This window comes from Calypte anna, chromosome Z (assembly GCF_003957555.1).
Source record: "Calypte anna isolate BGI_N300 chromosome Z, bCalAnn1_v1.p, whole genome shotgun sequence".
Taxonomy (NCBI): domain Eukaryota; kingdom Metazoa; phylum Chordata; class Aves; order Apodiformes; family Trochilidae; genus Calypte; species Calypte anna.
The window spans coordinates 49,194,002-49,217,064 of record NC_044274.1 but is presented as its reverse complement, the minus strand read 5'-3'; the positions used below and the strand labels follow the sequence as shown (position 1 = coordinate 49,217,064).

The 23,063-nt window shown below is 38.0% G+C and overlaps 1 protein-coding gene across 1 annotated transcript in view; it reads left to right on the top strand.

The window, feature by feature from the left end:
• RFX3 (regulatory factor X3) overlaps positions 1-23,063 on the top strand; it is a 101,787-nt gene that overhangs the window by 34,772 nt on the left and 43,952 nt on the right. Inside the window, exons 2-3 of the mRNA XM_030467339.1 lie at positions 12,865-12,989; positions 19,418-19,515. Of these exons, the coding sequence (XP_030323199.1) occupies positions 12,873-12,989; positions 19,418-19,515 (215 nt within the window). The 5' untranslated portion in view covers positions 12,865-12,872. The remainder of the gene's footprint in view (positions 1-12,864; positions 12,990-19,417; positions 19,516-23,063) is intronic.

Here is a 23,063-nt window from a genome sequence, read left to right as displayed (position 1 = left end):
CACCAGGAGAGGGGAGGTCCCCACGTCTGCTGGAGGGCACACGCTGTGTGTCTGCGCTTGTGAGGGGCCTCGACCAATGCACTGGGACAGAGCCTGCAGAGGATGAAGAGCAGCAGGACTGGGGCCATCACAGGTGCCCCCCACTCACATCACAGAGGTTTCTAGGGCAACTGTCATGGCCCCTGGTATTCAGTGTAAAATGGCTCCTCAGAGACCCCCCTCCAGGCTTCTGTGTCTGGTGTGCTGGCTAGGTCAGGGTTCACTTGTTTGTCTTCTCTTCTTGTTCTGGCATTGCTGCGTGGTTTTTCTCACTGGAGATCTTTGTTCACCAAGACATACTGCCTTCGCTTACCTCCCTGAGTAGGATAAGCTCGGGGGCTCCAAGGATTTTGTGGACTGTCACTGGGACCTTGAACTCAGCCCCTCCCTCCATGTGCTTCTGAGGGCAGTTTGGGGTTTTTCTGGTGGGAAGTAATTACCCGATGTGGAGTGTGAATTCCATATCTTACGTATTTGTATGCAATTCACCATCATCATTATTATTTATTATTTATTATTATTTATTATTTCATTGAATCTATCCTATTTTTTTTTTCCAACCCTAAAGTGTCTCTCCCATAGTAGGGGAATAATGGCATCTGTCACCCAGTTATTGGCTAAAATAATGACATGTCCTGACTTGGCTCCTTGGAGAGTTGTCAGAGGAAAGCCTCAGAGGTGGGAAGGGACTTCCAGAAGCCATCTCTTCCAGGCCCCCTTGCGCAAACATGACTGGATCATGTCCAGATGGCTTTTGATGATCTCTAAGGTTAGACATGTCACAAGAAAATACAGCTATTTTGAAAATACAATGGGTATAACAGGAGCTAGAACACGAATCTGTCAGTTATTAAAGCCCTGTAGGTATTATCACTGAGTTTACACTGTATTTGGTGTTAGTTAACTGTATTCTTTCTCCTGCCTTCTTGAACCAATTAAAGTGTGTTGTCATCTTGATTCACCAAAAATAATCATTTGGGAACATACTACTTTCTCACATTTTAGCTGACTTTATGTGTTTTAATTACAGTTGCAGAATTTGGATTTTTGTATTTTTTTATTCTGTAATAGAAAAGGGAATTCTGTTTTCTTGACTTACCAATATACAGAAAACTGTTTTTTCACTTGCAAAATTTGAAAGAAGACCTAATTATTTGGTATGGGGGTAGTGATGTTTGTTTTGTATTAACACAACGCAAGATAGCAAATCAATTTTCTCTCACTTAAACTGGAAATAAATCCTGCAATAGCTTGGCACTTTATTCTACTTTGTAATAGAAACTTTAATCTCAATCCATAGAATTTAAGGAAAGCTGTTATTACTAGAAATAAAGAAAACCAGCCCTTTTCTAGGTATGATGTAGTCGGAGTGCTAACTTTCAATTGATCAGAGATATTAAAATATAAATCTAGTAGTTTCAATGGCACATATGCTGTGGGCAGTCACACTTCAGCAAACTTGTTAAAAGCACATAGCTAATTATGTGGAATCTGGCAAATTTTCTTTTACAGCGAGGGAACTTCCCATACAGAGACTGATAGTTTTTGCATGTTTTTTAGACCTAGTAGGACTGTATGTAGTGTTTATTTCTCTGTATGACAAATGTGTACATTTGAGAAGCAGTTGGGGCTTTCAGTTCTTCATGTTACAGTTGTCTTCCTAAAGTTACAAAAAAAATAAATTCCACACTGATTTCTATTGCAGGTGTAGTAAGAACTATATGTTATATCCAGGAGAGAAAAGTAGTTTGCTCTCTGAAATAGGGGTGAATTTGCAGACTTGGAATATTAGTTCTATATTTGCAAAGTTCTTACATACTCCCTTATAGAGTGCAAGTTCCAAATGCAGGCATTGAGCTGCTTGCTCTCTTTCTGTGTAAAGAGAATCAACACATGAGTTATGGAAGGAATGTTTTCAGCATAAATTGGATTAAGAAATCTGGGCACTCTGCGTAAGCACCCATTTTTAAAAGCAGTGTCTAGGTTGTCTGAGCAAAACTACTGTATTACTGATTTCAAGTAGGAGGAAGGTATAGAGATAAAGGCTTGTGTGGCTAAGCAGCTGTCAGGGACAGAGTGACAGAAGATGCAGATGAGTATGATGAAGTTGCATCTGGACACAACTTTGTGTCATTGTCCTGTTCCACACGCTGTACCTGTTGACATCTTAAATCTGTTTTTAGTTGCATTGTAGTTCAGAATTATCTTGCATACCCAGTCCTTTAATTTTCAGTTTGCAGTGAGTTTACACCACGCCAGATTTCCAGGTGCAGCTATGATGTGAATTGTTGCATCTGTTATCGATGAATAATTTGGGAGTGCTGTAATGGGAATACTCTGAGGGACACCAGCCAACTCTCTAAATTTCAGGCAAGCATATATTTATTCTCAACCACTAGCCAATCAGTCTGTTAAAAGTTAATAATTCAGCATTAATTAAATACATTGGTTAAATGATAGGTTTACAGTAGTGTAAGTCTAATGGCTATTGTTGGTACTGATGGCCATACACTTTGGTGGGTTTTAGACTCTGAGGTCAAGAACCAGGCTTGTGAGCTCTTTGACATGGGAAACTATCATTTTTCCTCTTTCTCCAGCCTCCAGGCATTCAAACACTCTCCTGTGAGCCAAGACCAGTGGTCCAAAGGCAACCTCATGGCTGTGGGTTTATTCCATTTTTTTTTTCAGTGGGGTATTATGTATTTGCAGACTACTTTCCAGTTAACCCTTTCTTTCAAATGGTTGCAGACTATGCCAGGCAAACAGATATGGCAAAGTACTGTACTTGCTATTCTTTCTAATTCAAATAGGTTTTTTTGGTGTCTGCATGTGTCTGATTTTTTTCATTTTTTTCTGTTAAAGCACTCAGTGTCACATCTGAGAGAAGGAAGGAAGGAAGGAAGGAAGGAAGGAAGGAAGGAAGGAAGGAAGGAAGGAAGGAAGGAAGGAAGGAAGGAAGGAAGGAAGGAAGGAAGGAAGGAAGGAAGGAAGGAAGGAAGGAAGGAAGGAAGGAAGGAAAGGAAGGAAGGAAGGAAGGAAGGAAGGAAGGGAGGGAGGGAGGGAGGAGGGAGGGAGGGAGGGAGGGAGGGAGGGAGGGAGGGAGGGGGAGGGAGGAGGAGGAGGGAAGGAGGGAGGAGGGAAGGAGGGAGGAGGAGGGAAGGAGGAGGGAAGGGAGGAAAGAAGAAAGAAAGAAGAAAGAAAGAAAGAAAGAAAGAAAGAAAGAAAGAAAAAAGAAAGAAAGAAAGAAAGAAAGAAAGAAAGAAAGAAAGAAAGAAAGAAAGAAAGAAAGAAAGAAAGAAAGAAAAGAAAGAAAGAAAGAAAGAAAGAAAAGAAAGAGAGAGAGAGAAAGAAAGAAAGAGAAAGAAAGAAAGAAAGAAAGAAAGAAAGAAAGAAAGAAAGAAAGAAAGAAGAAAGAAAGAAGAAAGATAAAGAGAGAAAGAAAGAAAGGAAGAAAGAAAGGAAGAAAGAAAGGAAGAAAGAAAGGAAAGAAAGAAGAAAGAAAGAAAGAAAAGAAAGAAAGAAAGAAAGAAAGAAAGAAAGAAAGAAAGAAAGAAAGAAAGAAAGAAAGAAAGAAAGAAAGAAAGAAAGAAAGAAAGAAAGAAAGAAAGAAAGAAAGAAAGATTCATGCTGCTAATTGAAATATTTAGCAAGTAGACCTTGCATCGGCAGAGTCTAGCTGCCTACTTTTGCATTCCTAAGACCCTTGGAAGAATAATCAGTCAGATAGTGTTAAGTAAGAAGCTGGTGTTCTAACATGAAAATACATTTGCATCTAAAATTCTTTATAGGTTTCTTTTCCCCCCTCTGAAGCATGTATAATAGCATCTTTTTTGCTGCTAAACACATATAAATGTTTCCTTCGAATCAAAAAATAGTAGGAGGCAAAGTGTTAGAAGGGATCCCTCTAGCCTGATGAGCTATATCAGGCTATATATATCTATCTATATTGATATATATATATATCTATACTGATGAGATGCTAATATGGTAAGTCCAAATAGTCAGTGTTTTCTACCTTCTGCTCAAGTCTATAACCAAAATGAATAACGGGGAGTATTCCTTTCCATTCCTTTCATCTGTCTTGCAGGCATATATCTCAAGGACAGGTTGTTGACTACCTGGGACATGTTTTTCTCTAATTCTTGCTGGTTCAGTATTATATAAGCTATGCTTTTATTCTACATGTCTCTCTTTTATGTGATTTTTTCCCTCAAATTATACTTAATTCTATTACTGATATCACTATTGTTCGGGAACCAAGCACTCCATATCACTTGCTGAAACTTTATGTTCTGAGGAGCTTTCCTGGACTGTTAAAGAATTCTGTGAAGAATTTCTTGCCGGAAATTCTTAATGAGTTATATTGGTGATTCATCATTATAAATAGATAAGATCTTAAGATTAGTCTTTTATTCTGACCACTAAAAACCTGCCATTACTGCATGTGATTGTGAGATCTAGTTCACTTTACATTCTGTGGTGTTTTATTTAGTCTTCTAGAGGAGAAAAAAGAAATTTCCTGCTGCACTTGAAAGTAAATTACAGGCTTTCATTTTCTTCATTGAATTAAAGCCTTCTGCAGTGTTTGATGTAGATAATAAAGCATAGTTAGCTGAACTAAACTTTGCAAATTCTGGTAGATTTTAAAAAGAAATTTAGTTCAGGGTGAAGGAGTCCAGGAACGAAATAGACATTAATCATTAATCTGACACATTTTAACAATCTCATTTGATAAGTAATTGAGCAAGTTAGGCTTGTAAGTCATTCAGTCTTACTATTTCAAGTCTAGAAAACAGGGAGAATTCAACTGAGAATTTGAGGGTATTAAAAAGTCTGTAGGGAACTCAACAGAGAAGAGGAAATTGCCACACAGTATACTGGAAAGGGGTAATTTTCAGCATAGTAGCTTTGCATGAGTTCTGCCCTTTAGATGGAAAAAGTACTAATCTTGTCACATTCAGCAGCTGGGCTTGAGCAGTATCTTTTCCCTTCTTGGAGGGGCTAATTAACCTTCTTTCAGAACGGGGCCTGTTCATTTTACATGCACATGATGTAACAAGCACTGACTGTACAAAGCAAAACCACTGAAGAGGGATGTGTCCAGCTGCTTAATTAGCCAGAATAAACTGGATCTTTGTCAAACATTCATCTGTTGCATGTGATACACCTGACAGTCCCATTAGGCAAGGATGACATCTTTTTTGCTGTAATATGTAGGTCCTTTACATTCATGCAGTATCTGTATAAAATGGAGAGACTTCATTTCATGTAAATACTCAGTATTGGTGCAATGTAAAAGAAATACACTGAGACCTTCTCTAGAATGATGCTAGAAAAACTTCCAGTGAATAGAAAAATGGCAAAATTTGACGGTGAAACATACTGTATGGCATCCACCAGGAAAAATCTATACTGTGTTGTGAGCTATAGTAAAGAATTGCATCTAGGAGAGAGACTTGCCCAGTGAAATTGTGGCTGTCCTCTCCCTGGAGTGCTCAAGGCCAGCTGGATGGGCCTTTGAGCAATCTGATCTAGTGAAAGGTATCCCTGCCTTGGGACACCACCTATGGCAGGGTGGTAGGAACTAGATGATCTTTAAGGTACTTTCCAAACCAAACCATCCTATGATTCTGATACTATGACTTAAAGCAAAATTATGGAAGCAACCTAAGCACTTCTGAATAAGTTGATATTAAGTCATTAGATTTATTTCTACTTAAGCAAAACTGATGGCAAAGTTTGAATTCCACAACTGCCCTTTAGCTATCCCAGTTTCCCAATCAGTCTGTAGAGCACCCAGTTCCCTATCAGATTATTAATGAAAGTGCATCTGTGGTAGAGAAGTACATCAGCTTGAGTGCTTAAATATAGGGCTGCCACCAAGTTGTCAGTGTGGAGGTAAAATTGACTCAGTCACCAAAACACTTCAATTAAAAACATATGTGGAATCAACAAATTACATGGCTATCCTGTCCTGTGGATGGGATGACAGTTTGGAGTTTGGTAGGTCAGCATGGCAGTGATAATCGTGCAATGGGTATTCTTAGGCTGGGCCATAGGGCCCTCTGGGGTCTCTCCAGTTCTTCCTGAAGGTTCTTTCCCACCTAACTGGATTCTCTCTTGTGTGTTCTGATACATCTCTGGATATTGTTACTTCCAGGACTGAGCAGAGAATCCCCAGTTCTTGGTTTCTGTTATTCAGCATCCCTCACTGCTTAACAGCAGAGATTTTTGGGTGGCACTGACACTTGCAGTCTGTCCATCTCAAAGCTTCTCCACAGTGACTAACACTTGGCTTAGAACTGGAGTATCCCATGTTCTTATAATGAAGCTGTTCCCTTTTCTTAAAGGAGTATTAATTATGTCAGACAGGAAAAATTCTTGACAGCATCTGCAAGGAAAGGAACAAATTATATTCCTTACTTAGATGAAGGTACCTGGTTCTGATTTTTTGAGCATCTTGAATTCCAGCTGTAATGATCAAGTACTTAATGCCTGACATGTGACATAGCAATTAACAGACACATGGCAATATGGAGCAGTCCCTCACAAGTAAAAACTGATTTGAGTGCAGTAGCAATCCTCCCTTGCAGTAGTTGACATATTTATACACTATAACCATGAAAACAACATACAGTCATGTGAGGCTAAGAGCTGTTAAATAGAAATATAAAAATATAAATATAATTGACATTGTAATTCTTTTCAACTGTTCAATTGTTGTTCCAGTTTGGGCTACAGTATCCAAAATGATCATTTAGTGGAACTGGTGGCTTAAACTGATCAGTTTTTGTGCTCGACTGGAAGTGCCTTTTATAGGTGCAAGATTGTTGAGGAAATTACTCAGCATCTAGCTTTTGATTTCCACTATTCTGCAAGTCTTTGACTGGGTTGCATACCAGGTTTGCTGAGACAAGCTGACTCTTCTTTTAAACTCAATTTTGACGGAATTTGCCGAGTCAAAGGTAGTGGATGAGGAAAAAAATAGAGATGGTTAATGACTAAAGGTGTAGTTACATCCTGAAGTGAGTAGACATATCCATAGGATTATTAGGATGCTTTTGAAAGATTGCAGTTGGTAGAACTGTTGTTTAGACTAAACAGTAGTGTGTATATACAGCAGTTTGTTTTCCTTCTCCATTTTATTTTGAATTTTTATGCATAAAAAATGCCCAGTGACTTTTGTATGGTTATGGAAAATAGCAATTACAAAAAGGGATGGTTTTCTAAATAATTTCAGTATAAGAAAATTAGCCTTCATTAAATAATAGTTGTCTTTACTTTCTAAATAGGAAGGATATTTGTTATAATACCTGACTTCATTAAGTGAAACACCATTTACAGGTCAGTTAAATGAAGTTTGAAGTTTGCAGTTTCTCTTAAAAGCCAGGCTCACTACATTTCTTCTGTAAAAATGTTGATCTTTTTACAACTTACATTCTTTTTTGTTAGCAGCAACTTTGTGCTGTATAAGGACTGAGTAAATCATGAATTGCTCCAATTTATAAAGTGGTTACAGTGTTTAAGTATCAAACAAAAACACTCAAGTCATTAGTATTCCATTAAGAGTGTTGCTATTGTCTATGTCATTTGGTATGTTTTGGAAACCCCACAAATTATTTGGTATCCCACTGTGCTGTTCTGTGACTCTTTGAAAGCTGTTGTAATCACTGCTATGGCTATTATTTCCATATAGATGTTTAAGCATGCATATAAAAACATAGACTTATGCCTAGGTTTATGCCTTTTAGGCATAGATTTTGCAGGGCCTTGCTTGCAAAAATAGTTTTCTAAAATCTCTGCCTCAGTTTATTTAAGCTCACACATTTAACACCATGGATGAGTTTGGTCTAGTGTCCTTAGGGACGTCTTGTACAGCAGAAAGTCTTGTTAATTTGTCTGCAGAAACTTGAGGGCAACTGCATATTGGAAAATAAAGAAAATTTTCATTCTGGATGCTATTACAGGAAGCTGAATGTTCTCATTAATATTGGAATAACAAAAAGCTGTATGTTTTGAGCTAGCATGCACTGATATTTAGATATTTTGGTGTTAAATCTTTATTCTGCATTTTATACATTTACTTTAGGCAAACAAAGGTATGAAATTTACTGGTTTATAGTAAACATAGAAGCACAGAATCACAGAATAATTTGGCATGAAGGGACCTTTGAAGGTCATCTAAGCCAAGGCTTCTGCAATGATCAGAGGCGTGTTCAACTAGATTAGGTTCTGCAGAGCTCCATCTAATCAGGAAAAATGTTTGCAGGGATGGGTGGGTCATCCACCACCTCTCTGAGGAACCTGTTCCAGTGTCTCACCACCCTTCTTAAAAAGGTTTATTACTTAGATCTAGTCTGAATCTACCCTCTTTTAGTTTAAAAACATTACCCCTGTCCTGTTGGTAAAGGTCCCACTAAAACATCTGCCCTTTCCTTTCTTCTAACTCACTTCAAGTTCTGAATGGTCACAGTAAGGTCTCCCTGGAGCCTTCTCTTTTCTAGGCTGAATGACCCAACTTTTCCAGCTTTTCTTCATAGGAGAGGTGTCTCAGTACAGTTACCATTTTTTGAGGTCCTGGACTCACTCCAACAGGTCCATCTCCCTGTGCTGAGCACTACAGAGCTTGATGTAATACTCCAGATGAGGTCTCACCAGAGCAGAGTACAGGGGCAGAATCACCTTTCTTGACCTGCTCACTTCCCTTGATTCAGCCCAGGATACTTTCTGGGCTGTGAATGCATGCTGCCAGCTCATGCCTGGTTTTAATCCACCACTGCCCCCAAATCCTTCTCCTCAAGACTGCTCTCAAAAGACTGCTCTCAATCCCTTCATCCTCCAGCCTCTACTGGTACTGGGTGTTGCCCCCAGCTCATTTGCAGGACCTTGCACTTGGGCTTGTTGAACCTCCTCGTGTTGACATGGGCCCACTCCTTGAGCTTTTCCAGGTCCTTCTGGGTGGGCACCCCATTGCTCCTGTGTGTCAACTGCACCATTACGCTTTGTGTCATTTGCAGTCTTGCTGGGAGTGCACTTGATCCCACTGTCTTCTGATTAGTAAAGTTATTAAACAGTCCTGGTCCCAGTACAGATGTCTGAGGGATACCACTCATTACTGATCTCCATCTGGACATCGAGCTGTTGACTACTAGTCTCTGGATGCAACAATTTCTCATCCATTGATTATCAATCAAATCCATATCTCTCCCATTTTGAGAGAAGGGGCCTCATGGGATGCAGGCACCCAAAAGTATTGTGGGAGCTGGTGGCCTTTCTCACTAAGACACTTTCCATGGTGTGTCAGCAGGCTTGGATAACTGGGGAGGTTGCAGTTGACTGTAAGTTAGCAAATGTGAGGCCTCTCTACCAGATGTGCCAGAAGGAGGACAGGGGGAACTGCAGGCCTGTTAGGCTGACTTTGGTGCTGAAGAAGATTATGGGGCAGATAATCTTGAGTGTCATCACACAGCACTTACAGGACACGAAGGCAATCAGGCTGAGTCAGCATGGATTTATGAAAGGCAGGTCTTTCTGTAACAGAGTGACCCGCTTAGTGGATGGGGGAGAGTCTGTTGATGTGGTGTACTTAGACTTTAGTAAAGCCTTATGGCAGTTTCTCACAGCATTCTCCTGGAGACACTGTCTGCTCTTACAAGTTGATAGCACAAGAGGAAATGGCCTCAAGGTTTGCCAGGGGATGTTTATACTAGATATTAGGAAAAATTAATTAACTGAAATGGTTGTCAGGCACTAGAACAGGCTGCCAGGGGAGTGATTGTCACCATCCTTGGAGGTATTTAAAAGAGGTGTAAACATGATGCATAGGAATATGAATTAGTGGTGGACTTCACATTGCTAGGTTAATGGTTGGACATGGTAGTCTTAAGGGTCTTTTCTAACCAAAATGATTCTATGATTCTGTGTTCTGGGGTACCATGCCAGAGGCCCTACAGAAATCTAGATAGATGACATCATAGTTCTTTGCTTGATCACTGATGTAGTCATTCCATCACAGAAGGCCACTGGATTGGTCAGGCAAGACTTGACCTTGGTGAAGCCATAGTTTCGCTTTAATAACTTCCCTGTCCTTCACATGCCTCTACTTTAATTCTAGGATGATCTGTTTCATGATCTTTCCGGGCACAGTGAGGCAGACAGGTTGGTAGTTTCCAGGGTCCTCCTTTCTACCCTTTTCAAAAATTGATGTAATGTTTCTGTTTTTGTAGTCACCAGGATGACTTTTCAAGTATCATGGCTTGGCAACTACATCAGCCAGTTCCCTCAGGACTTTGGGATGCATCTTGTCAAGTCCCACAGACTTATGTATGTTCAGGTTCCTCAGGTACTCTCGAACCTGATCTTCTCTTACAGAGAGAGGGTCTTTGCTTCCCTAGCTCTCATCTTGTGGTCCATGAACTTGGGTGGTGTGGGAAGAGAATGTGCCAGTGGAGACCAAGGCAGAAAAGTAGATGAGTACTTCTGCCTTCTCTTCTCCCTTGTTACCATTTTGCCAGTCTTGATCATCGGTGGAGGTGTACTTCTTTTGACCTTCCTGTTCTCTCTGACACACCTATAGAAGCCCTTCTTAATATTCTTTTTGTGCCATGCCAAATTGATCTCCATTTTTATCTTGACTTTCCTGACTCCACCCCTACACTACTGGGCAGTGTCCCTATCCTCTTCCCACAGCACCTCTCCTCTCCCTGCTTCTACTGCTTACACATTTCCTTTTTGCCCTTCAGTTCAGCAAGTGGGTCTTGACTCATACCTGCTGGTCTATTGCCTTCCCTTCCTGATCTCTTACATCTAGGCATCAAGAGCTCTTGCAGTTTATGGAAAGCATCCTTAAAGCTCTGACAATTTTACTCTGCTTCCTTGCCTCTGAGGAGTTTCTCTGGGGGGTCCTACTAACTCCTTGAACAGCCAGAATGTTGCTTTCCTAAAATTCAGGGACCTGACTTTACTCTTCGTCTGACCCATATCCCTCAGTACAGGATCACTGCAGCCCAGGCTGCCTTCATCTCAGCATCATATTTTAGCTCACTTACACTGGAGACCAGAAGCCCAGTATCCTCTCCAGTAGCACTGTCTATTACCTGTCTTAAGTTATCCTTCATGCACTCCAGCAGTCTTCTGGATTACCCACAGCTCACTGTACTGCTTTTCCAGTAGATGGTGGTGTGGTTGAAGTCTCCCAGCAGGATGGGTTTCTGTGAGTGTGATGGTTTCTGTAGCTACTGGCTACATCCTCAAAAGGCTGCCCTTGATTAGGCAGCCTGTAGGAAATATGTACCATAAAGTTCCTTTTGTTGTTTCAGTCTCTTAATCTGAATCCATAAGCTTTCAGCCTGGTCATGGCTATTCTTCAATGTCAGCTCTTCATGCTCTATCCCTTTCTGGATGTGTAGGACAATCCCTCTGCCTCCCCTTCTTTGCTTGTCCTTTCTGAACCATCTGTTGCCATCAACAGCCACACTCCAGCCCTGGGATTCATCCTCCCAACTTGGAGTAATGGCAACTAGGTTGTATCTTTGTAGCAGTACAGTGGTTTCCAGCTCTTCCATATTTTTCCTGTGGAGATTCATTTTCACTTAGGATTTTTAACCTTTCAGTAGACATCTGTGAAATTCTGTTCCTTTTTCTTTTCATTTCGTATCCTGATTTTAGTCAGGCATGCTGGACAGAAGTAAGGGGTTCAGTCACCATGGTATCAGTCAACATGATAACTCTGAGAGCCTATTGATAAAGTCTCAGATAGATTTGATCAGCAATTTATCACCCTTTCTGAAAATTTCAGAATAAGCTGTTGAATCTGCCAGGTAGCATAGCCATGGTTCCATGGAGTTTAAAATAATGATGGTCCCAGATGGCGAGGTCCTGCTTGTATTTCCCACACATGTCCCAGATTATACCTGTTTGCTTCTCTTCACTGACAACATTTGAATGCAAAACGAGTCAGAGGTAGTTGGAGGGAGGGCCTGCACTAAGCTGGCTTTAAAACCAAAAAAGTCTAATTCCTAATGTTCAATGATTTTTTTTTCTTACCCAGTTTATTATGTGGTCTTTGCTGTGTAATATCAAGGAATCCCATATTTCCCAGTCTGTTTCCTATGAAGACATAAGTCATCTTCAGTTGTCTTTCTGATGAGATTACTTTTTAAGGCATTTTCCTGTATTCTCAGACCATTTCTGTGTTCTATCTAAATTTCTATTGTTCCCTTTAAATGTTTGGGTCACAATTTTAGGTATTTTTTTATCACATTATGTATTTCTAGATGGTTTTAGTGCTGAAAGGTTTCTTCTCAGATTTGGGCTACAGTGGTTGTTACAATGCATTCAACTGAAGAAAGTTATTTCAGTTGCTTTTTCACTGTGACTCACTAAATGCTTTTCAGATTTTACTTCCAATTTACAGCTCATCATTCTGTGGCCTGCTTGAAGTTTGACTTTGAAATTGAATGTAGAGTTTTTTGTATAATTCAGTAGTCCAGAGAAAAAACATATACAAATGATGATAAGTTATTTACAAGCTGAGAGATTTGTTCCTGATTTTTCTAAATTATTCCTAAAATGACAAAACTCGAAGAATCGCTATGCTTTTCTGCACATATAAATAAAAGATATTTTGAATATAAGTAACATAAAAAAACGTTTATATTAACTCATTTGCTAGTAGGGGGAAACTTTTTGGGTCATACCAAGATTGATATTGACTAATTTCCAGATCCAAATACAGATAAATGACATATTAGCATGCTGCCATAAGTAACAAAAAAAAAAAAAAAAAGAACTAACCTTTTAATTTTACTTCTTCATTTTATTCAGAGATCACGATGCAGACATCAGAGACTGGGTCGGATACAGGTTCGACTGTGACTTTACAGACATCTGTGGCTGGCCAGGCAGCAGTGCCTACACAGGTAGTTCAGCAAGTACCAGTTCAGCAACAGGTAGGTGGATGTTAGTTTTGGGAAGATTAAAAAAAAAAAAAATATTCAGGAAGGATATGTCTTCACAATGTAGTGAAGAGCTTAATTTTGTACTGGGCTGCTAAGCGAACTATTTTGTTCTGTTTTTATCAATTTTATTTTACTGAAGAAAGGCAAACTGTTTTCAGAATCTGTTGCTTAATTAAAGCATCTGACAAGCACCAGCAGTACATATGCATGATTTTAACTGTAGGTTATTGTGGAATTCATATAGTAGTTCACAGAAATTTCATTTATCTTACTGAATACTTACTTATTTTCAATAATGAACATATTTCTGATATTATGTGCTATGCAGTTTCTCCTTTTGTTTGGATATCCAAGTAAGTTCAAGGCAAATGTAAGAATGAAAAGCACTGTCCTTGCCATCTTTAGACTTGACTCCCTAAAGATCTTTGCACAGTGTCCTTAAAGTACTTATGGTGTGACAAGTAGGTACTTCATTATGTACACTTGCCAGGAAATAAGAAGACCCTTGTAGCAGCCAGCACGCTGCACACTTATCTTGAGTGAGAGTCACTCACCTGTGCAGCACCAGCAGGCTGTGGAATGAGTGGTGGCTAGAAGAAAATGGAGACAATAGAAGGAAAATTTTGAACATAGAAGCAGGGACTAAATGTGAAAGCTGTGAGACCTGTCCAAGACTTTGCAAGAATACATAGAAATTAGCTGTCCGTGTGACGTACTGTAGGTGACATCTGATACTGTTTGTCTCGACAAATTGACTTCACAGTTTCATAATTGATATATGACACTAGACATAGTTTATTAGTGTATTTGATTCTGTTCTGCCAGTGAAGCACCTTTCCCTATATTAAGTTCTTCAGTATTTGTTGAGGTCTAGAATTCTATGTGGTGCCTTTTAAAGTGTGTGTTCCAGTCTCATACATTTCACTAACGTTTTTTTCCTGATTGACAGACTCAGTTTATAATGCCTCATAGTTCCATTGCTGTAGTTTCTGCTTTTATGCTTATGTATCTTTTAGCATGCAATCTAGTTGAAAAACATTCCATTTGAATTTCGAAAATTTCATTTAAGTGTTTGTCCAAGTCTGTTTGCTCAAATTTCACCACTAGTAATTTAACAGTTGTTTGAAATATTTTCTTTTGAGTTCAGACTGTTAAATAGCTCTCGTCTCTCTCTTTACTTAAATGTTGATATGGACAGAGACTTTTGCATACTATGGGAGGTTTTACCTGAAGCTTCCGTGATGCTTGAATTCAGCTAAACTCTGTAGAACATTTTGTCTGCCTAATTCTTCTGTAAGGTTTGTGAAATGAAAGATGTCTTTTCTTTGTGAAGTATGATCTGGATATTTTACTGATTTTTATGTTCTTTCATAATAACAGATGTTTAATAGATGTTCCTTATGTGGTTTGTTATTCCTGTATTTCAGCTTCTAAGGAAAAAGATGGCATTTTGGTAGTGCGATACAGCTGCTTGTTTTAAACAGATATGATATTTTAAGCATATGAATTTCATTCGTGTGAAATTCTGGTCAGTGTAAGGGTTGAAGGCTGGTAACCAGTTCATGGCATAGAGGATATTTTAGTTCTAATCATTGGATTGATTAAACAATAAGGATAGGATCTGCTATGGACTTCTATTTTTTGTCACAAGCAGATGAAGAATAAACAGGATTTTGGTGTTTATAAACTTTGCTTGTGCAAAGTTTCCACCTTTCTGAAAGTGTAGGATGGAGCTGGCTCCATTTTTCCCTTACATAAATAATGCATTAATCTTTGTTATCAACAGTTGGTATCTTTTCTGAAGTTGTTCCAGTTGTCCTTTATTAATGTAATACTCATGTCAAAAACGCAGAAGCCTAGGAGTAACTGTTGGGGTTTTTTTTAATCATACCTCAATGAGAAGAGGAAACTGTTTTTTTATTGCTGAGTATGTAAAACGGTGCCAGATAAACAAACATCTCCTTTAGTACGTCTCCTTCTGAGTATTCCCTTTCATTGAATACTCCATTGTTATTCTGGGTATTTTTTTGCAGTGGGGATTTTAGGTTACATTTTTCCAGCTGAACTCAAGAGTGACCATAAGAATCAGCATAGTATTTCATAAAGAAAAGCTAAGGGATCAGCCTGGCAATGGAAGAGCAGTTCATCAAAAATTTCAGGGAATGAATATGCAACAAGAATGTTAGAAAACCAAAACCAGACAGTAATGCAGTGATTAAAACTCAGTATTGTGTGGGAGATGTGTGTAGAGGCAGAAGATAGATTACAAAAATGGATGTGGAGTGAGGAGAAAATAGGAGTGTGTATATGAATGTGGTATGCCAGCAGAAAGTGTGATGAAGAATTAAGTGGGGTATGTAATTTCAATTGCAGAGTTAAAAAAAACAAACTAGGGAATATCAAACACTGAAAAAAATTTATTTTTTTTTTTTTTTAGGAAATTGTAAGTGTGATCTGCTCTGACAAATTGTTTGCATATAGGTCTAAAATTCATGTTGGCTTTACTGCATATTTTATAGGAATGGGACAGTTTGCCTCAAGAAAATCAGGAGATAGAATGCTAATCTCATGGAGTTATTCTTTTGATGATAGAGGGAAGACTTGGAAAAGTTGAAGGGAACTTGAAGGGACTTGAAAGTTGGAGGGAAAATATTAGGTGCAGTATATAAAATATGCTTTAATTTTTTTTTGCTTTATAAGGATACTGTAACATAAGTGTCTGTGTAAATTCAACAATTTGGAGTAATCTGAAACTTCTACTTTATCATGTTTGCAGTAATTTATTGGTACTTTTTAGTGAATAATGCCATTCTCGTTGTTTTAAATGTAAAAAGTGGTGTATATAATTTCATTTTTCCTCATGAGGTCTTTGTTTCCCATCTTTCCATTCCTGGAAATACAACTCATGCATACATTAATTTGGGTTAATTTTTCATTGTGGCATTAGTGGTTTTTTTATGCTCACAATATGTTTCATATCTCAAAATGAAGCATTTTTGCCCTAAGGAAGAGCAAGTGAGTAAGTGGAAGGGTGGACTAACAGCCTTTTTTCTGCAGCTGTGTTTGTATAGAAAAACATACTGTCTCTTGAGCAAAGAATGGAGAAGTAACTTTAGACATTTTCAGATGGAATAAATCCTTAATATGAATAATGCTGGTGTAAATATGGAGCTCATAAAAATATTCTATGATGGTCCAAAAATGAAAAAAATAAATGTTTTTGTTAGTGAAAACTTGGGCTTCCCCCCTGGTAAAAGTGGCACTGGTGACAGCTGGTTTCATGCAGCAGAGCAGCTGTTGTTGTTGAGAAGGGATAAAGGGGAATTGTAAGCAGACAAACGTGTCAGATCTAAGCAAAAAGCAAGAGTAAGACCAGAAAGGTAGGAGTGTAATTAAGTTCTGTTTTAATAGCCTGAGGAATTATCTTAATCTTTTGTTGTCTCAGTGAGTGCAGTAAGCTTCTAAGCTTACTTATGCACCTTACTCTGTAGGTTGTGTAATGCTTTGTGGAAGAACTGGAGAAATAAAACTAAAAATAGTCATATAGTTTATTTTATAAAAGTGTATCCTGGCATCAGAAGTTGAGCAAAGCATTTCTTTATGTTGTGTTTACAAGATGGTTATCACACTCACAGAGCATTATATCATTAGCTTAAGATGCAGATTTCTGCTAATCAAAATTGCTCTTAATGCAAAATCATATTTAGTGTATGAAAAACATAACCATGAACTGACATTAGCCATTATATAAATATGAATATGCTTAGAATATTACAGAATCTGCTATTTATATGTTGCTTGCTGGAGTTATCCAGACTAATGAAGGTACTAAATTTATTTTTATCTCTGAGAACAGAAAATTATTCACATCCAAGTCATTTGCATAGGCCCTCTGGATAATTATATGTTCTTTTTTCAATGGAGTTTAAAAGTCTTTATGTATTTTGCCCTTTCTTCCTCCTCTTTACTTACTAGTACTTTGAATATAGTTCTTTTTATTGGAAATTAAAATTTTCTCATAAATTTCATTTTTATACCTCAGTGTAATTTCTGCATTTCAGTATGCTTTTATATGCTTTATTTTTGTTGACAAACTCATGTAGATACAATATAGCTTAGTCCCTTATTTGTTCCTCTGAGGTAGTATAATTAAGAATGTAATTGATTTTCCTCTTTTTTTTTTTTAAACTAGAAATTAGAATTACACATGGATGTTGAAGTAAGTTTTCATTTGCCTCTTGTTCTCCTGCAACATTTCAGCTGCTTCTAATCCAATTTCAGTTATTTATTTCAGGCTGAAGCAAGAAGAATGAAAGATCTTATGTCTGACCCTATTTAACTCATTATTTCCTATACAAGTTAGTTAATTTTCTGTTTTCCAGAAGGATAATAGCAGTGATTACCATGATTGGCTCACCAGTCCACCCTAGAACATACGATTTTTGAACTTGCATACTTTCACTTTTTAATAAATATTTCATTGTGTTTTCTATTTTTAGCCCAACTAACTTGGAGTAATTTTTAATACGATGCCATTTAGATCTAGATCTCTGTTGAATATTCCCTTTGTGATCTCCGCTTTCTGCTCTGCCTCAAAAACTAATAAACATGGGTAACAATTCCTTTAAAAGCTTAATAATAGATAGTAGGAAAGTAATAAATTTATATATATATATATATAAAATATATATATAATTTTATATGTATATTGTAATTGATAATTTTAACAAACCTCAAATAATTTTGTGCTCGTAGAAAATAGATGTATACATTTCATTTCTCCCTGTCTTTGAAGATTAAAAAGAAAATCGAGAGGCACTAGATTTGCTTCTTGTAAAAACATTTTTCCCAAGTGAAGTAAAATAAGAAAGATGGTTACTAGTGGAGATATCATATGGCAAATATTTTCAGCATGGTAGAATTTTCATATACAAGGCCATCCTGAAGGCCACTTACTTATTTTTTTGCTTAGAGGAAAAATACTTACCTCTGACTTTCTCTACCTTAACATTGTTATGTACATGTTATGTACAATACAATGTAGCAACTAAAGCTTCCTTGGGCACAGAATCAATGTAACTACAGCACTACTGTGTTTCAGAGAAGCTGAAGTAATTTTTTTTTTTTTTAAATTAAATGTCTTTTTTCATTACTATATCGGAAAAAAATTAACATAATTCAGTGGCCTTTTTTCACATTCCTGTCCAAGAGACACTGAGCTTTGATACAGGCTGTACCATTTTATCTCTTCCGTGTCCTGTTGGCCTGTAGTAGGACTCTAACACTGTACTGAATCTGCTGGTTTTGAAATGGTAGCATCTTGTATCCAAGAATAAAGGGAGGATACAAAACGTTTTATATTGTGGGAACATAACCTGAATTTACTGATAGGAAGTTTTAAATTTTGTGTTTGTACATACTGTAGAATTCCATTTTACCAGTGTGTAGGCTGGGGGGAGGAATACACATTTCCTTTATTAATGGAAAAATAGTGTGGATTTTTTAAATAGAGGGTAAGCTATGTCAGTGTGTATTAAGAGGAAACAAAGAGCACTTTGGGAGAGGTTGGACATGGAATTCATGCTGACAAAAGCATAATTTTCGCAGTGTTTCCCAGGTTGTGCTACTGGAACAGAAAATGGTGCATATCCATACATGACAGGTGACAACTACCGTTTTTAAGAAGAAAGCCTACTTTCAAAATGTTTTCTCACTGTATAGCTTGAGTAGATCAGTTTTGGTTCTCTGCAACAGCCAGATCAACAATGACTCCCCTTCCCCTGTTTATTGAAGTTTGTAGAACTTGAGTCACCTAAGAGGAAGAGATGCTTTTAGAGTCAGACCACAAAACTTATACTTTTGGTTCTTGTAGCTGCTCTGGGAAAGGAGTTACACAGACTTGGGGTTTTAATCCATGATTACTGGATACTGAGGAAAAAACTTGTCTTACTCTAGATTAATTCCAGTTAAACGCGAACTATACCATCTCAATGTGAACTCTATTTCTAAATTACTGCAAAACATCTCATTTAAGCTGTGATTTTAAGGCTTGTACTGTTCAGGACTGAAATGGAAAGGCATATATGTGGCCAAACGATACTTTCTTCTGCAGTAATGCAATTCTTGCTACAAAGTGAAGTTACAGTTTATTTCATCTTTATTAATACTTCCCAGTTCTGTCTTAGCACTGTCAGAATGTATATGTATGCTCCATCTGTGTGCATCTTAAATTTCAGGGCTCCATTTACCAAACTTAAAGTGCAAATGTAGTGTAAGAACAGTTAACTTTGCTGTTGCTATGACATACCTTGAGAAATTATGAGAACAGAGAGATCCCATATCATTCAGAAGCCATTAGATGCACTGAATCATCAGTCCTTCTTTGCAGTGTCCCAAGTTAATAATATTTTTGTTTTCAGGTACAGCAAGTACAGACTGTGCAACAGGTACAGCATGTCTACCCAGCCCAGGTTCAGTATGTGGAGGGAAGTGACACAGTCTACACTAATGGAGCTATGTAAGTTGGCAAGTGATTGGTGTTTCAATGTTTATTAAAATGTGAAGTTAAATATGTATATTCAGTTAGATTGTACCAACTAGTGTATTTTAAGTTGGAAAAAAATTATTCAATCAAAGCTCTTAATTGTCAAAAGAGGTTTTTTAATTAAAAGCTGAATTCACACTTTTTAGTAAGGCAGTATTTTTGTGTAATTAGAATTCTTGTGATAGTTTTAGATGGATTTACATGAAATTACATATACTGCATAGTGTTTGAAAAAATACCTTTCAGCTTATGGGCAAGTTCTGCCTGTGGGAAGTACTGTGTTACTATTGACCTCAGGTAGAACACAGGGCTGTCTGTACCTTCCTGGCATCAATCCTAGTTTCAAAAGCACAGAAAGGTGCAGCTTTAGTTATTATTAAATGAAAGTAATCATATAATTTTGTTCCTGTGTTTAATAAAATAAGTATTTTCTTTTCCAAAGTAATGAGGAGAGGCAGAGGAAGAACAGTGACATGGGCTCCTTTTGGTGCTTCTTTAGCCTCTTCTCTGTTCACTATTAAACATTTCTTGCTTCCCATTTGCCATCTTCAGATTCCTTTTTCCAATATGTAAATTTACACACATAGAAAGAGTAATTAAGTTTGGTGGGATTTCTGGGCATGACCAGTCTAACTCATGACCTGGAGAAGCACCAGCTTTGAAGCTTACTCAAACATAAAAGTAGGATTGGGTTGCTTGTGAAGGAGCTTCTTGACCTCTTTTTTCATTTACCCTCATTTTGGCATTTTTTGCTCTGTTGCTGGCTTTAGGAAGAAATACTATTTAGACAGTTTTTTATTGCTTGGGGGGTACTTATTTGTTGGTGGTAACCTTGAAGTGATTCAGAACAGCATTATTATTTGTATCAGACCTCTGAACACTCTCAGCTTTCTTTGGTCACATCCATTAGCATATTTTCTTTCACTGATTTCGTTCACATACTGTCCTGTCCGAATTCTTCTTGCCTGTACAAAAAATGTGTTAGATTTTCCAATTGTACTAGTTTTGTCTGGGACAGAGTTAATTTTCTTCGAAGTACTTGGTCTCATTTTAAGAGCTTGTGCTGCAAACAGTGTTGCTAACACAGGGATGTCTTAGTTCTTGCTGAGCAGTGTTTACAAAGCATCAAGACCTTTTCTGCCTTTCACACAATGGCAGTGATTAGGCTGAGTGTGCACAAGAAGTGGGGAGGGGATGCAGCTAAGATAACTGACCCCAACTGACCAAAGGGATATTGCATACCAGATGATGTGCTCAGCAATGAAAACTGGGGAAAGAAGCAAAAAGGGGGACATCTGGAGATACAGTTTTTGTTTTTCCTAAGCCCTGCGTACCTGCACATGGCTGAACATCTGCTTGCTGATTCCTTATACTGCTCTGATTGTATTCACAGCTTTTGTTTTACTTACAAAACTATCTTTATCTCAACACATTAATTTTCTCACTTTTACCCTTATGGTTCTTCACCATATCTCCCACTGAGAGGAGGGGAATGAGCAGGTGACTGGAGGTTGCTTGATTGCAAGCTGGAATTAAATCACAACAGTCCTTTTTTGCCACCCAGGATTTGACTGTGGTCCTAGGGTGTGGTGCAAAGCATATTTTTTCACAGCTTGTCCTCTTCAGACTTGCCCAACTGCTATGGCATTAGATGTATCCTGTGGAACTCACATTCCAGTCCATCAGAGAATCACAGAGTGATTTGGGCTGGAAGGAACCTGAAGATCATCTAGTTTGAACCTTCCTGCGGTGGGCAGGGACACCTCCCACTAGACCAGGTTGCATCCAGCCTGCATCCAGCCTGGCTTTGAACAGTTCCCCCTGGACAGCCAGTTCCAGTGTCTCATCACCCTCACAGTAAAGAATTTCTTCTGAATGTCTAACGTAAATCTACCTTCTTCTGGTTTGAAACTATTCCTGCTCATCCTATCACTACAAGCCCTTACAAGAAGTCCCTCCACAGCTTTCCTTTAGGTCCCCTTCAGGTAACAGAAGGCTGCAGTAAGGTATTCCCAGAGCCTTCTCTTCTCCAGGCTGAACAACCCCAACTCTCTCAGCCTGTCTTCATATGAGAGGTGCTCCTGCCCTCTTACCATCTTTGCAACCCTCCTGTGAACTTGCTCCAACACATCCATATCCTCCTTGCTTTGGTGGCGCCAGAACTGGACCAATTACTCTAAGTGGGATCTCACAAGAGCAGAGCAGAGGGGCAGAATTACCTCCCATGATCTGCTGGCAGTGTTTCTTTTGATGAAACCCAGGATACAAATGGCAGCCAATTTATTGTTCAATACTTTTAGGAACCTTTCAGAAGATTATTGTTATATATAAAGAAGAGAGTACCACCAGTCTGTATTTCTACTCAGAATTTTTAAAAATTGTGTATTGTAAAACATGTTTTCCTGTATACTTTTATACCCCAGAATAAGAACAGGAAAATTTCATTTATGTGAATGTAAGTTAGGATTACATGTTACAGTACGATTTATTTGATTGGTGAAATAAAATAGGGATCTAGGTAGCTAACATATAGTTCCCTTCAGAGATGAAAGAATTGCTTTTCTTTATGCTGTTTCTATAATTATTGAAGTTCTCTGGTTTATAGAACATTGTATTTCTTTCTCCTTTCCTTGATTTGCCATTGGATTAGCTTGTACAGAGCTGTATCAATGGCATAGTGACATTTTAGAGTTTTGGAAGCAAACAAAAGGCTTATCCTATCCCTAAACAAAGCTGCTGTAGATTGTATTGAGTTCTGCTGTGACAGAAAAGACAGAGGCCATTCTCTCTTGCCCTAAAATATTTAGGCAGTTGTTCAGATTGCAGTTAATCTTTTTCTATTCTTCCCAATGAAATTTGAGAGAGATGAGTCTTGTGGATCCTGACAGCACCACAGAAGTGTGTTACAGCCAGTTTGTCCAGTTCTCCCACTCCAGAAATTGTCTGCTTTGCTTTCAGATTAGGTTTGTAAATGATGCAATTGACTAGAATGATCAATGGTTTGTCTTCCAGGTTGTCTTCTCATTATTATATGTTCGATTAACTTTATGACAGTCCTACATCAAAATCTTAATTCTAGCTCAAAATCCTGTATAGAATGCTTCCGTAATTTTATCAAGTGGCAGTGCTATTCTAGCAATAGACTAACAAGTCTGCAACCCTTACTTAGGGTGAAGAAATTAATTCAGTGTACAGACATCTCTGAAATAAACACCACAGCATGTCTGATGAAATAATTAATCTTTATTTCAAAATAAAGCTCTTGCAAACCAGCTTTGATTTAAGTCCATCTTTGATAGTAATAACGTGTGCAGTTAGAATACATATGAGGAAAGAGTTAGTTAATTCCTTCAATTCTAAAGAAGAGAGGAGTTTGTCAGGTTTCACAGTCTTTGTCAGTTTTAACTGTTGTAGTCTTAAAAAAATTCTTCCCACACATTTTTTATCATGATTTGTCTACACTTACAAGGTACTTGCTTTTATTGTAATTGCAAGCATTACGGTAATACAAGGGGTGTAGC